The sequence below is a fragment of the Sinocyclocheilus grahami genome, unplaced genomic scaffold (genome assembly GCF_001515645.1).
Source record: "Sinocyclocheilus grahami isolate Dianchi unplaced genomic scaffold, SAMN03320097.WGS_v1.1 scaffold1937.1, whole genome shotgun sequence".
Lineage (NCBI taxonomy): Eukaryota > Metazoa > Chordata > Actinopteri > Cypriniformes > Cyprinidae > Sinocyclocheilus > Sinocyclocheilus grahami.
In genome coordinates this window covers 94,566-109,794 of record NW_015507116.1, presented here as the reverse complement: position 1 = coordinate 109,794, position 15,229 = coordinate 94,566, and the positions used below count along the sequence as shown (strand labels likewise).

Here is a 15,229-nt window from a genome sequence, read left to right as displayed (position 1 = left end):
TGGCACCCACGTCCAGACCTCTGGAACCTCCATGTGTGGCTTCTGGACGGGACTCGCCAGACTTAAGTGATCTGCCGCCAGCGGTGGTAGACACTATCACTCAGGCTAGAGCCCCCTTTACGAGGCAGGCCTATGCTTTGGAGTGGAGTCTGTTCTCGAATTGGTGTTCTTCACACCGAGAAGATACCCGAAGATGCTCGGTCAGAGTCGTGCTTTCTTTCCTGCAAAAAAGGGTGGAGCGCAGGCTGTCACCCTCCACATTGAAAGTGTATGTTGCTGCTATCACAGCACATCACAGTGCAGTGGATGGCCGGTCCCTGGGAATGACCTGATCGTTAGGTTCCTGAGGGGTGCCAGAAGGTTGAATCCTCCTAGGACACCCCTGATACCTTCCTGGGATCTCTCTATTGTCCTGACTGGACTCCAGAGGGGTCCCTTTGAGCCGATTGATTCAGTCGAGCTGAAGTTCCTGTCTCTTAAGACAGCGCTCCTGATCGTGCTCACTTCCATCAAGAGGGTCGGGGACCTCCAAGCATTTTCGGTAAGTGAAGAGTGCCTTGTGTTCAGGCCGGCCTACTCTCACGTTGTCCTGAGACCCCGGCCTGGATATGTGCCCAAGGTTCCCACCACTCCCTTCCGAGATCAGGTGGTGTACCTGCAACCGCTGCCCCCGGAGAAGGCAGATCCAGCCTTGGTGTTGCTGTGTCCCGTACGAGCGTTACACATATACGTGGACCGCATCCAGAGTTTCAGAAACTCTGAGCAGCTCCTTGTCTGCTTTGGAGGTCAGCAGAAAGGGAAGGCTGTCTCCAAGCAGAGGTTGGCCCACTGGATCGTGGAGGCCATCGCCTTGGCGTACCAATCCCAAGGCGAGCCTTGCCCCCTGGGGGTGAGAGCCCACTCCACTCGGAGTGTTGCCTCGTCTTGGGCGTTGGCGCACGGCACCTCTCTGGCAGACATCTGTCGAGCTGCGGGCTGGGCGACACCTAACACCTTCGCAAGGTTTTGCAACCTTCATGTAGAGCCAGTGTCTTCCCGTGTGTTGGGTAACAGGTAATTGGCGCAAAGATCTGACTCAGTGTCATGCTTGCTGCGTCATTCCCCCTCACACGGGAATGCGAGCGCCTTTCTTCTGCCAGTAGAGTTCCCCTGTTGGCGAACCCTGGTTGAGCATCCTCCAGACTTGGCGGAGCAGTCTGACGCCAGGCCCAGTACTGGTGTTGCATGCCTGGAGTCCCGGCCAGCCCCTGTACTTGGCTAGGTGCCCATATGACTTGGTTCTCTACGGGTAATCCCATATGTATATTCTTCCACTGTAAGGTTTCCCTCTCGGTAAACCCATGTCTTCCCTTGACAGACTCACTCTGTCAGTCTCTTCTGGCAGTTATTCCATCCCTGCTCTAAAGTAGGACCTGCTTCAGAGACCCATTCCATATGTAGTACTGCCCCCTGGGTCAGTCCATATTAGCATCTCCACATGTCGAATGGAACTGAATTCTGAATAGCGACCTATTCCCTTAAGGCTCGCTTCCCCATCATTCTGCCAGGCTGAAAGAACAAATAGGGAAGATTTAAAGCAAACTTTCACTAAAGGTTGAAATCCCTTCCAAAAACTTTTTTGTTGACAGAATAGCAGCATGGCCTTCTCCAGCAGCGATGTGCTCACCGTTGGTCCCCTTCAGTACCAAGGTCAGTGAATTTGCGCTGGGGCTTTGGGAAGGTTACGACCTTAGCGTATCTTTTGTGGCACGCCACGGCTTGTCAACAATTGCAGCGCCACAGGGTTGTGATGGTGTTCAGATTGTGGTGTTTTCCATGGACCCCATATGTCGTTCGACATAACTCATAGTGACCGACAGATAGGGAACATCTCGGTTACGTACGTAACCCTTGTTCACTGATGGAGGGAACGGAGACGTTATGTCCCTATGCCACAATCTTGAACTGTTCGCTGTTGCCGGGACACGTTCTCGGCTACTCAGCGTAAAACCTGAAGAGTGGATGCACCTGTCACCTATTTATACCGTATGCACGGGGAGTGGCTCAGGTATGCAAAATCCACTAGACAATTTTCATTGGCGTTTTCTCTTAAACTCAGAGATGATTGGCCTCCCAAGTGAGACCCCATATGTCATTCAAAATAACGTCTCCGTTCCCTCCATCAGGGAACGATGGTTACGTACGTAACCAACACATTTTATTTGTAGTATTTATTAGTATTTATTGCACATCAAGTTTGTATTATAGTACAAGTTCAACTGAATGTAAACAAGAAATTGAACCTTGGCTACTAGCTGAAAATTTTAAAAAAAATTTAAAAAAAAAAGTTTTTTTCAATATTTTATTTCATATACACATATTTCAAGTAACATTTCTTTTAAAATTGTTTTAGTTTTAATTAATTACAATAATCCTCCTCTTACCTCCATGTCAAAAAACTGTGCTGTTGACTAAATATTCTCTATTGACTTTGTTTTAGCTCTCATGTATGCCAGCATATTCGGAAATGTCTCTGCAATAATTCAGAGGCTTTATTCGGGAACAACGCACTATCACACTCAGATGCTGCGGGTTAAAGAGTTAATCCGCTTTCATCAGATACCTGGAGAACTGAGGCAGAGACTGGAGGAATATTTCCAGCACGCCTGGTCCTACACCAATGGCATTGATATGAATGCAGTAGGTCACATACCTGAGCCAAAATTAGTAACTCAAATATCATTCCTGTCTATATTATATATTAATCTGTATAACAGAAACCCAATCGTGCCTCTTTTTTCTAATTATAGGTCCTGAAAGGTTTTCCTGAGTGTTTGCAAGCTGATATTTGCTTGCATCTGAATCATAGTCTGCTGCAGAACTATAAGGTGTTCCGAGGGGCGAGTAAAGCGTGTCTGAGAGCTCTTGCCATGCGCTTCAAAACCACCCACTCACCACCTGGAGACACCCTCTATCACCACGGCGACATTATCAAAGCCCTCCACTTCATCTCCCGTGGTTCCATTCAAGTGTCGCAACATAACATTGTGCTGGCCATCCTGGGTGAGATTAAAATTAAACCTCAGCAAACCACTGTCTGATCCACTGACTGTTTGAAGTTTTTTTTAGATTGTCTTTTTTAAGGCCTAATAAAAACTACTTCCTGTTTCACATACAGGGAAGAATGATGTCTTTGGCGAGCCTATAAATCTGTATACAGATCCTGGTCACAGTAACGCTGATGTTACTGCACTTACCTACTGTGACCTTCAACGTATCCAAAGAGACGACCTTCTAGAGGTGCTGGACATGTACCCTGCATTTGGCGAGAGCATTTGGAGGAACCTAGAAATCACCTTTAACCTACGAGACGTGTGTAAACCTCACATCCCACACACATTTATACATATCCCTCACTGATTCTTGAATACTGAAATAAAATAGATATTTATGTATCAAGGAATTGGCTTATTAATTATTAATTATTATTTGAATTAATGAATACTAAATATGTTCAGAGGTGCAATATTGTAAACACTGACAAATCTAACATTTGACAACCCAATACTTCTGAATGTTTGTTTTAAAGGTAATTTATAGCATCATATTAATGTACATTTTAATTAATGTGAAGTATTGAGTGTCGATCTGATTTGTAGTGAGTAATAATGTGATAATTTTAATCAAATAAAGAGAATGCATTTAGATGAAGAGCATTCAAGTGTTCATCTCAGATCACTTGGGTGCTTATATAGTATTTATGATAATATTAGCATAAAGGGATGTTCAAAAGCTTTTAGAGTTATCTAGAGGTGCACTATGTAGTTTGTTGTTTAGATGGTGCTCTCGTCTTGGACTTATACTGACATATATTGGTGTGGATGCAGCATTACAAAAATGTAAAATCTGATTTTAGAATCCAAACCATAGAGTCCTGCATAGATTACATATTTTTGGTTAAATGCCTGAAAAACTCATGGAACATTTGTCGCATATCTCAAGAATCACGCATTCTAGTCACCATAACAAATGTCAGCTTATGTAATTAACAAGTTCAAGCTCTCTGTACAGTAATCATTGTTTTAACTGATATTTAATCAGGCTGAACAAATGATGACCAGTGAATATTTGGACTGTGGATACCATATGAATGGCATACGACACCACCAAAACTCACTAGACAGACGCAACAGGCCAGGTGAGTAGAACACTCATTTTTTAAGGTAAAAGGACATTAACTGTAGCAAAAAACTGAAACATTACATATTTCAGCGTAATTTAATTCACAGTTTGCCGTAGTTCACAGCTAGCTTTGCTTTTGAGCCAGATGCTTGACTACAGGACAGTGAATGAATTTGCAGAGAACATGTTAAAGATCATGTTAAAGCTAAAGCAGTCAATTTAGACCTTAATAAAATTTAAAAAAAGGATGAATTCAGGAAATGGATCATGAGAGCACACAACTTTTTACTTAAAATTGCGCTTGTCTTGCTATTCAAGATGGAATGGACCAGAATGACTCATACCCATTTCAGATGTGTTCAGCCCTGGGTCACCATCATTCTCCAACCACTCACATGCACTGGGAGGAGCTGTGGAGCTGTGGAAGCTCTACATTGCAATCCAGTGAAAACCTCAGCAAGTCTCCCATCAGCCACTGTGAGCTGTACAGCTTGGACGCAGATCATCTGGACTACCCCTCTCCTGTTGTGAGACTAATACCACTGCGAGGGGCCTCTGGGGTCAGCAGAGAGCCTGGCATGCATATGGGGCATTTGGGTGGGTATACAGTATTTATTTAAATATTAGCATTTAGGGATGCTCAGAAGCATCAAGAGATATTTAAAGGTGCACGGTCGCTGTGATTTAGCCAAGTAAGACATGTTCCTGGATCAACATCTTTTGTTGATCCTGGATCAACATTACTGTCCAAAAATATAGACTTAACCCAATCCCAATCCCTACCCCTAAACCTAACCTTACCCATAATTTATTACTAAAATCAGAGGGAAATGATAGCTGATCAACAAGGGTGTAGAAGCACCTAATCCTGATTGTAAGCCTAAAACTGACATTTCCCGAAAAGTTATCTCTCAATTCTGATTGGTTGATTGGAATGATGTTCCTGGATCAACAAGGATGTTGATCCAGGAACATGTTGTACTTGGTCAAATCACGCTCACCAAAGGTGCACTGTGTAGTTTTTTTTTTATTTGCATTTTGCTCTGATCTTGGACATTATTCTGATATCTATTGGATGAGTGCAGCATTACAAAAATGTAAAATCTGAATCCTGAAGCCAAACCATGGTGTGCTGCAAGGATGCATATTGCTGTAGGCCAAAACCCAGAAACAAGTTAGCATTTTTAGTACTTCCAGTTCCGTCGTCCTGAACTCAAAGGTCCTTTGTTTTAACACAAGCTCAAGAAATCTTTGCATTTTATTCTACAACATAAAATATATCAGTAATGGACCCTTGTTAATTTCATTTTTTGCTTTCATGGAAAATTATTATAATTTGTTTTATATATACTGTATAATGTCTGAAAGAGTTGTTGGAAGCTTAATCGTGATGATGTTGACGTCATGTGACCATGTAGTTCATTTACAGCCTTTATTTGAGCTTTTTACCTCTGACGATTGCATTTAGGCCTCAAAATTCATAAAATTTGACATACATGGTGAACAAAAGAATCATAAACTCTTGTTGGTCACAGACCTCAGTTTCTACAATAATTCAAAAGCCAGTGAGAAAATCCTAATAGGCTTTCGTTGAGGGAACCGAGGTGATGCAAATTTCCAGGTTGGCCTAAAAAAATACATCACTGCAGCACTGTAATGGAGAACTGGGTCATTTTAGGTCATCGCAACTACTGTTGAGTAATAACATTTTGACAGTTGAAAAAGTGCACCTTTAAAATCTCACAAACCTGAACTTTAAATGGCATACTGTAAATCCAAATGCATTTCTTGAGTTGTTGGATTGTTACTATTTAATATCTCCTTCTAACACAAGCTCCTCCTCCATCTGGATTGTACCATTACTGGCCTGACCACCAGGCAGCTCATTTCGCTGAACAGACTCGGCACCCCCTATCTGTCCGGACCTCATTCCCACCACTGCTCTTTGAGCATCAACCCAGTGAACTTGAGTCCAGACTGGAGCTCCTGCAGAGCCAACTCAATAGGTAGGTGGTGCAAACACTAACTAAAACTGACAGTTCTCTTGTCATTTATTGCCCATCATGAAGAATGAGAATGAAGAACGTTTTGTTTACGATGCTCTCTTCATTCCATTGACACATACAGTGACCAGGGGCTGTCACTTGATGATATTTGAATGGATGAATGTGTCTAGCAAATAGCTACTTAAATGCTGAAGTTTTCTGTTCTGTTTCTCCCAGACTGGAGACCAGAATGATAGCAGACATCAGTGTGATCCTTCAGCTTCTCCAGCGACAAATTGCTCCAGTGCCCCCAGCATATAGCACTGTATTACCTGAGAACCACACTCCTGACCCTGCTATACTGTACGGAAGCAGCACCCCAGTACTTCACAGCATGTACTCGATCCCAAACATTCAGCTGGACAGTAGAAATACCACTATTCAGGTAAATATGCTGTCCAGTAAAAGTGGTTTTCAGTGCCACACAAAAAGACCTGTGTTTAATTATACTGAATGTGCTTTTGTAGTGTACTTCATATCTTAAAAGTTTTATTTTTTAAAATACTGTATTTGCAGATAATAAAAAAATGTTATGGTTTGTTTGACTGTTTCTTATAGTGTCCTTTCTAATAGTGTACTTTGTAATTAATGTCAAATTATTACAATTGAATTCATTATAATTATTACAATTAAAAGTTTACGTTAAAGTACATTTTTAATCATTATTTTAATAATATTTTGTCATGCTTTAAAGAAGTACATGTGTTATTTTGATGTGTTGGCTAACATACTAAAGCACAAAGTACTTAAAATGCCATTGTGGTGTGCATATTTGATATTATATATATAAAGTGAATATGCAGTTAATTGCAACTTTATTACAAATGTGTAATTACAAATATTAATTGATTAATATTGAAAATATTAGCTGATTGCCGTGGACAGTAGCGCAGTAGTACTGTTGGCACATTCTTCTATTAAAAACAATGCAAAGAAAAAATATATATTTTAGTTTACCGTAAATGCTTTTCAGTACATTTTAACCATAATATAATAATTATAAAGTTACATATTATGAAGATACCTACTGAAGTAGATCAAATACGCACTCTTAAGTTAAACTAATCATATTTCATGTAAATTTAAATACATATAATAAATTTTAACTGAATTTTAAATAGCAAGTGTATATAAAATAGTGTGTATATAAAAAGTGTGTATATGGTGGGAGAAAGAGAGGGGGGGAATTAGGAAAGGTCTCGAAAGCGGGATTCGAACTTGGGTCGCCCGTAGTGCAACGGCGCTGTATGTCAGCTATCAGCACCGACAGTGTATATATATTTTAAGGTATATTATTACATACTTTTAAGTGTATGCTCAAGTGTACTTCTTTTAACAAGAGTTGATTACTAACAGAACTTTTAATTTGTCATTACAAAACCATCCTGATACTAAATACTAACCTTTAGCTTTAGCTGTATTCACTAAACTGATGACAATCAACAGTGTTATTGGTTATAAAACACCTTAACTATCTTTAACTCTCTGTTTCCAGAGTTCAACCCAGACAGATTCCATATTCAAGTCAAATTCCCAGGGTTCTCTGTCCAGTGGTGTTCACATGGGAGCTGCGTCAGACGATTGTGTACCCGATAAACTGGAAACGAATGCTGTTTCAGCCCCAGCCCTTCAGCCCATTTTGATAGCTGCACCACGCCTCTGTTCGTCCCTCCACTTTCCCTCATTGCCTGGCAAACTGGACACTTCATCACACCTGGAAGAAATCCCCAGACACATGTCTGACCCTTCCTTACCGGTCAGCTAAAATCACAACACACCATCAATCGGCTTAATCGTAACAGAACAATGAGAACACAGCAAGACACAATCACAATCAACCCTGCTGATGTCTACAGCTTTATTGTGTTGTGGATGTTAGGAAGGCCATGCAGAACAACCATCTTTGTTAACCATGTGTTGCTGCCCATCAGTTAGGACAGCCTTAAACCAGCATAAAAACTCAAGCTTTTCAGCAAACAAAGGCAGATAACAAACATTTAAATACAAACACTACAGGACAAAACCCTACAAAAGCCACATAAGCATCTCAAACCTCCAGATGAATGTCAGTGACCATCAATGACATGTTCTACATGCAGTGAGACTCAGGAAACAATCATAATACAGTAGATGATAATGATACAGTAAACCTAACCAAAGAATGCCTCTTTATGTCTGGAGTATTCTGTGCATTTACTGTAATTAAAACAATGTTCAATCCCTTTTTTGTAGTCAAGAATTGTGTCTTTACAGAAAGTGTTTTAAAAAGTCCAAAGAGAATAGATATTGCTTTAAATTACTGAAAACGCTTCAAATTAAAAGAGAAATAAAACTATTTTGGTTTTAAATAAACGGTTTTTTAAAGATCCACCAGATTTATTGGTTTTTCAGATAACATTTTTTTAAAATCTGATTTTAAAAAGTTTGTAGACAGTCTTTTTCTGAAAAGGTTTGAATGTTTCAAATTCAAATTTTAGTTAATCTGGGTGGTTGCTAAGGTGTTGCTATGCAGTTGCTTCATGTTAGGATGTTCTGCGTGGTTGATAAGGGGATAGGATGTTTTGGATGGTTGCTAAGGTATTGCTATGCAGTTGCTACCTGATAGGGTGTTCAGGGTGGTGGCTAGGGTGTTTCTATGCTGTTGCTTGAGTGTTCTGGACGGTTATTATGCAGTTGCTACCTGTTAGGGTGTTCTGGGTGGTTGCTAGGGTGTTGCTATGCTGTTGCTTGGGTGTTCTGGGTGGTTGCTAAGGTGTTGCTATGCATTGCTACATGATAGGGTGTTCTGGGGGGTTGCTACTTGTTAGGGTGTTCTGGGTGGTTTCTAGGTTATTGTTTCGCAGTTGCTACTTTTGAGGTGTTCTGTGTGGTTGCTAGGGTGTAGCTATGCTGTTGCTACATGTTAGGGTGTGCTGGGTGGTTGCTACTTGTTATGGTGTTGCTATGCATTGCAACATGTTAGGGTGTTCTGGGTGGTTTCTAGGTTATTGTTTTGCAGTTGCTACTTGTTGGGGTGTTCTGTGTGGTTGCTAGGGTGTTGCTATGCTGTTGCTTGGGTGTTCTGGGTGGTTGCTAAGGTGTTGCTATGCATTGCTACATGTTAAGGTGTTCTAGGTGGTTGCAAAGTTATTGTTATGCAGTTGCTTCTTGTTAGGGTGGTTACTAAGGTGTTGCTATGCATTGTTACATGGGTGTTCTGGGTGGCTGCTAAGGTGTTAGGGTGTTCGGGGTGAATGCTGAGGTGTTAGGGTGTTTCCTAGGGTGTTGCTCTTGTATTCAGGTTGGTTGATAGGGTGTTGCTATGAAGTTGCTAGAGTGTTCTGGATGGTTGTTTGGCAGTTAATAGACTGTACTTAGTAGTTGCTTTGATGTTCTGGGTGATTACTTAGCGGTTGCTAGTATGTTCTAGATGGTTGCTAAGGTGCTGTTATATGGTTTCTAGATTGTTTTGGATAGTTGCACCTTGATCTGATCACATCAATAAAAATAAAATTAACATGACATATTCTGATTATTTCACTGGCAATAACTTGAGCAGCGTTCAGTAAAAGTAAATAAATTCATATGCAAGATTTAAATCTACATTTATCTGCAAAACTATTTTTAAGCTTTACATTCTTATATTAAAAACATTTTTACAGAAATATGAGTTTATGATTTCAGTAAAGTGTCTGCTGAACACTGACCTCTGTGTGGCACTGTTTGCTGATGATATACAACTGAGCATTATCTTCTTGGTCTCTACTTCCTCATTATGTGACTCCATGGCCATGTGTTCATGTATTCATCACAGGTCACAGATTTCAGATCGATATAAGTCAGATCAATAAATGCTATTTTGGCTTTTTTAGTTTTGAGTTCTGATACAGCATCTGTATATATTCTGTATAATTATCTGTATATCAAAAGATGAATTAAAACGTTTTTTTTTTTTAATAAAGTTAATTTTTAACACAAGATAATTAATATGTAGAACTGGCAACTTATGAATAATCTTCTGAAAACGTAAGCTTATGCTTACTAAGCATATATAACACTAAGAGAAGAATGAATATAGCTTATGAACGGGTTATACTGACGTTGATTCATGAACTTCCTAAAGCATCCAGTCATATTTAATATTCCAAAGCCAAATGTCAAAACTCTATGAAGAAGATGAGTTGGTGCTACAGATGCCATGAAATCACATGGATTGGAGTTTGTCTCTGATTTCATGTAATTTTATTATCTCTCAAAAGACTTTTTGTAGAATAACATGCAGATGAGATTGTTCACCCCAGTTGTAGGCATCAAAATGTACCTCCTTACCAGAAATATAGAAACCACTAATAAGCCACTTGGCACAAGTCTGGTTATCTAGAAGCACTGTTTAAAATATCTCTCAAAAGATTTTTGCAAACTGGCACCATTAGAGTTCTTAAAAGTAGAGTGTACAGATCACAGTGCATCGAGTCAATTATTGTATACAGTATATTTACAATAAAACGTGTTGGCTCACAAGAAAAATAGCAATATTACATCAAACTCGAGTCTACCATTCAACCACAAGCTGAGATTTGGACAATTATGCATATAAAAAGTACAACATTCAATGTTAAACATTAGTTTGTCTCTGATTTCATGTAATTTTATTATCTCTCAAAAGACTTTTTGTAGAATAACATGCAGATGAGATTGTTCACCCCAGTTGTAGGCATCAAAATGTACCTCCTTACCAGAAATATAGAAACCACTAATAAGCCACTTGGCACAAGTCTGGTTATCTAGAAGCACTGTTTAAAATATCTCTCAAAAGATTTTTGCAAACTGGCACCATTAGAGTTCTTAAAAGTAGAGTGTACAGATCACAGTGCATCGAGTCAATTATTGTATACAGTATATTTACAATAAAACGTGTTGGCTCACAAGAAAAATAGCAATATTACATCAAACTCGAGTCTACCATTCAACCACAAGCTGAGATTTGGACAATTATGCATATAAAAAGTACAACATTGTGTACAAAGTGTGTATATTTTGTTAAAACCATAGCAATAACAGATTTGAAAGTTCCTTCGATGTGCTTGCATAGACTTTGGATCCTGAAATAATTTTGGCTGGCATCAATGCTGATATTTGGCACTACAAAAAGAGCTGGCACTTAAACTCAGAAGCTACCGTCTGTGCAATTTCATTGTCAAATGTTGTGACTTACTGTAAATGAGAGTTTAAATGAGAGAAAATATGGAAAATCTTCTTATTGCTCTTTGGAAGAATAAACATGCCAGTATAACATCACTATACTGGGCAACTGAAAGACTGTCAAAAGCGAGGTGTGTTATTTCTGCATCAGTAGTGTCATCAAACGTAATTGCTAAAACAAGTTGGCTGGAAAACTAGTAAAAGCTCCCCAATGCTCAGGAAGTTCAAACAGATTGCTACTATATGATTTTGTATCTATTTCTACAAATTTTTCAAACTGAACCAATAGCCTGGACCAAAAAACTATGTATACTGTGTTGGCTAAGCAGAGACAAGGAAGAAATTCAACAAACAGTTTTTTTTCCCCATCCATCCCTTACTGTGAAAAACAATCACGTCATTGTTTGAGCTGACGTCGAAACACACTGGAGTGCCATTAGCACACATAATATCACTATCTCACTCCGGCGCCTCCATTCACTCCCAGTTCATCATCTGTGACTACTGCTTCACATACTCCCAAAGCCAAATATCTAATTTCATATACAGGAAAATTAACAATCAACCACGACAGCCAGATAGATTTTCAAACATCTGGAATTTAAGATGTGGTAAAATAACTGCATAATGTATGAAATGGCACCAAAGAATTGGTATTGACATGGCAAGGACAAAACATTCACGTCTTTCCTCAAAGAAGTGACATATTAACTGGATGCTGGAGTCGGGTAGTTAACAAAAGGCACACGTTGTCATTTAGAACAATGGAGGCATTGAAGGGGTGTTCGTCCAGTCGGAGGCCGCAGCTGCTAATACATGGAAATCAGACCACATTCTTAAACATGAAGTCTTTACTCCACAACACTGTGTTTAGTGTTAGCCGTCTTTCTGCATACACATGAGGCAAATTTAAATGAGTAGGATGTGTCGTGCCTAAAAGAAGTTCTTATTAAATAATCACAATAGACATTATGAACTTCAAATGATCACATCTGGGGTTAAACATTAATTTCAACATCTTATTACAAATAAAGTCGTTCTGATAGCAAGGGCCCCTTCACATCAGTTAATACCACATTGTATTCATCACTGCAAAGAAGAAATTCCATTAGATAACATCATAATAAAAAAACATACAGGGAGATTAACATATTTACCTCAAGATATATCCACGTCATATTTCAGCCCAAAATCAAAAGGACCAAAACCAAGCATATTTTTGCCTAAATAAAATTAATTCTACAAGTACCAGTAAGACATTTTGCATCATTTATTTTAATTAAGAGCTCCTGCATTCATGCATGATGACAATGATACTGTATATATATATATATATATATATATATATACACAAACATTACCGTTCAAAAGTTTGGAATAATCAAGATTTAATTAGGCTTAATTTATTTGATCAAAAATACTGTAAAACTGTAATATTGTGAAATATTATTACAATTTAAAAGAACTGTGTTCTGTTTTATTTAGTGCTGTCAAACAATTAATCGCGATTAATCGCATCCAAAATAAAAGTTTTTGTTTATATAATGTGTGCTGTATATATTTATGTATATATAAATACACACACATGCATGTATATATTTCAGAAAAATATGTTTATATGTTTATATTAAACATATTTATTTATAATATATGAATATAAATATTTTCAAAATGTATACTATATGTGTGTACTTATATATGCATAATACATATACACAGAACACACACATATATTATGCAAACAAAAAACTTTATTTTGTATGTGATTAATCGCGATTAATCGTTTGACAGCACAAATTTTTTAAATGTAATTTATTCCTGTGATGGCAACGTTGAATTTTCAGCATCATTACTCCAGTCTTTAGTGTCACATGATCCTTCAGAAATCATTCTAATATGCTGATTTGCTGCTCAAGAATTTTTTTTTTATAATTAACAATGGTGTTTTTGTTGCTTAATATTTTTGTGGAAGCCATGATGCGTTTTTTTCACAATTATTTGATGAATAGAAAGTTCAAAAGAGCAGCATTTATTTAAAACAGACTAAATAGTCTTTACAGTTACTTTTTTATAGTATAAATTAATAAAATGCAACCTTGCTGGATAAAAGTATTAATCCGAACTTTTGAACAACAGTTCATATGTACACTAATGAGATTCTGGGGAGGAAATGCAATTATTTATAATAAAAATAATCTTAAGCAGACATCTTAACATAGGCATTAGAATATTCTTTATGCACGATATTTAAAATCAGGGTGCAATATGACCTGGACACCTGTTGCTCTTCATACATCTGTACAACTGTTACCCAGCCCATAATGAAGATAGTCAATGCTCAAACACAAGGAATTTAAAAAATACCCAAACAAATGAGAAAACCTGGATATGTCACAGAAAATAAATGTTGATGAATCTTCAGAGCCAGCTGCGTCGCTGAACACACAACGCCCATTTCGTATGGCAATAATGTCAGTCTTTCATTCACTGGCACTGTAGCTGCTCACCCAGGGCCTTTACACACAGAACAGAGTGGCTTTGATTGTGTCCAGCTCGCGTCCGGCTCTCACGCAGCACTCTGGAAAGCAGTGTGTACGGTCCTGGCTTGGAATTGAATCTCCAGAAAAGGTAATGTTTTTACGAGATGACCAAAAGCAAAAATCCCAATAAAGTCCTTAGTGTATTGTACATTATCCAGTGTTAACATCATTCAAGAAGTCTTAAAAAAAGTACCATGTTTTTGTCAGATGGCTGACTTTTTGGCGCAGACTGGAAATGCATCCATCCTCAAGTTCCAACTCCAGTACAGAATGCTACATATTTATAATGATTTAGTTAGAAAGCCATGAGAAACCATTCCGATTGAGAATGTCCTTCACAAAATACGTCTTTTACTCACTCGCTCGCTCGCTCACTCACGCACACAACCTCACCGCTCATGCTTGCACTCAAACTGTACCGAATGCTTCCTCTCAAGTATACTCCATCTGACCGCTCCATGTCTCTGCTAAGCCCAGGTACTCTGGGTTTTCTGCTGTGGGGGTCATGTAGCCATTGGGCTGCCTGTGAGTCGTACCTCCGTTTATGGATGCTCTGGCCACTGCCTGAGCTTTAGCTGCGATATCATGATAGTAGGGGTTGTCGAAGGCAGGTGAAATGGGGGAGATGTTGCGCATTGGCACCAGGTACTCTGGGTTCTCCACACTGTTCTCTGTATAAAGACCATTAATGAATCTCCTCTCGCTCGCTTTGCGTGGAAGGGTGCTGGGACGCTCACATGGGACGTCCTGGTTCACATACTCTGCAATCAAAGAGAATATTTAAAGACACTGCGTTGAAATCATTGCGTTAAATGTGTTGAAGTCAGTGTGAAATGGCAGTTTTTACTTCTCTAATGTAATGTGCTTATTAGGGAAAAAAGATATTCATCAACAACAATGTGAAGTGAGACTTAACAAAGGTCTCCTGTAGCAAATCGATGCATTTTTGTAAGAAAAATATCCATATTCCAAACGTAATAATCACTTTAACACACAAGCAGCACCGGGCTGATGATGTATGAGGTCAGCATTGCGCATGCGCCGGTGAGTCTCGTGAAAACCAAAGTTTGTTTACAGGATCAAAGGAAGCAAAGTTTTTTTTTCTGAGCGGCGCATGCGCAAAGCTGACCTCATACGTCATCAGCCTGGAGCTGCTTCCGTGTACAACAGTGAGCAAAAGCTAGATTAAAGTGATTATCACGTTTTGAATATGGATATTTTTCTTACAAAAACGCATCGATTCGCCACAGGAGGCCTTTGCCCCCCCCCCCCCCCCCCCCCGCCGAAGCCGACGACGCTCTT

General features: G+C 39.1%; 2 protein-coding genes across 2 annotated transcripts in view; one reads left to right on the top strand and one right to left on the bottom strand.

Annotated features, from left to right (window-relative positions):
* LOC107573422 (potassium voltage-gated channel subfamily H member 2-like) overlaps window positions 1-8,424 on the top strand; it is a 15,814-nt gene extending 7,390 nt beyond the window's left edge. The window contains exons 4-11 of the mRNA XM_016259860.1: window positions 2,480-2,679; window positions 2,790-3,042; window positions 3,158-3,351; window positions 4,081-4,177; window positions 4,480-4,758; window positions 5,996-6,167; window positions 6,384-6,591; window positions 7,702-8,424. Of these exons, the coding sequence (XP_016115346.1) occupies window positions 2,480-2,679; window positions 2,790-3,042; window positions 3,158-3,351; window positions 4,081-4,177; window positions 4,480-4,758; window positions 5,996-6,167; window positions 6,384-6,591; window positions 7,702-7,971 (1,673 nt within the window). The 3' untranslated portion in view covers window positions 7,972-8,424. The remainder of the gene's footprint in view (window positions 1-2,479; window positions 2,680-2,789; window positions 3,043-3,157; window positions 3,352-4,080; window positions 4,178-4,479; window positions 4,759-5,995; window positions 6,168-6,383; window positions 6,592-7,701) is intronic.
* Window positions 8,425-13,442: 5,018 nt separating this feature from the next.
* The window catches only part of LOC107573419 (receptor tyrosine-protein kinase erbB-2-like), a 35,742-nt gene continuing 33,955 nt past the window's right edge, over window positions 13,443-15,229 (bottom strand). The window contains exon 22 of the mRNA XM_016259856.1: window positions 13,443-14,688. Within this exon, the coding sequence (XP_016115342.1) occupies window positions 14,360-14,688 (329 nt within the window). The 3' untranslated portion in view covers window positions 13,443-14,359. The remainder of the gene's footprint in view (window positions 14,689-15,229) is intronic.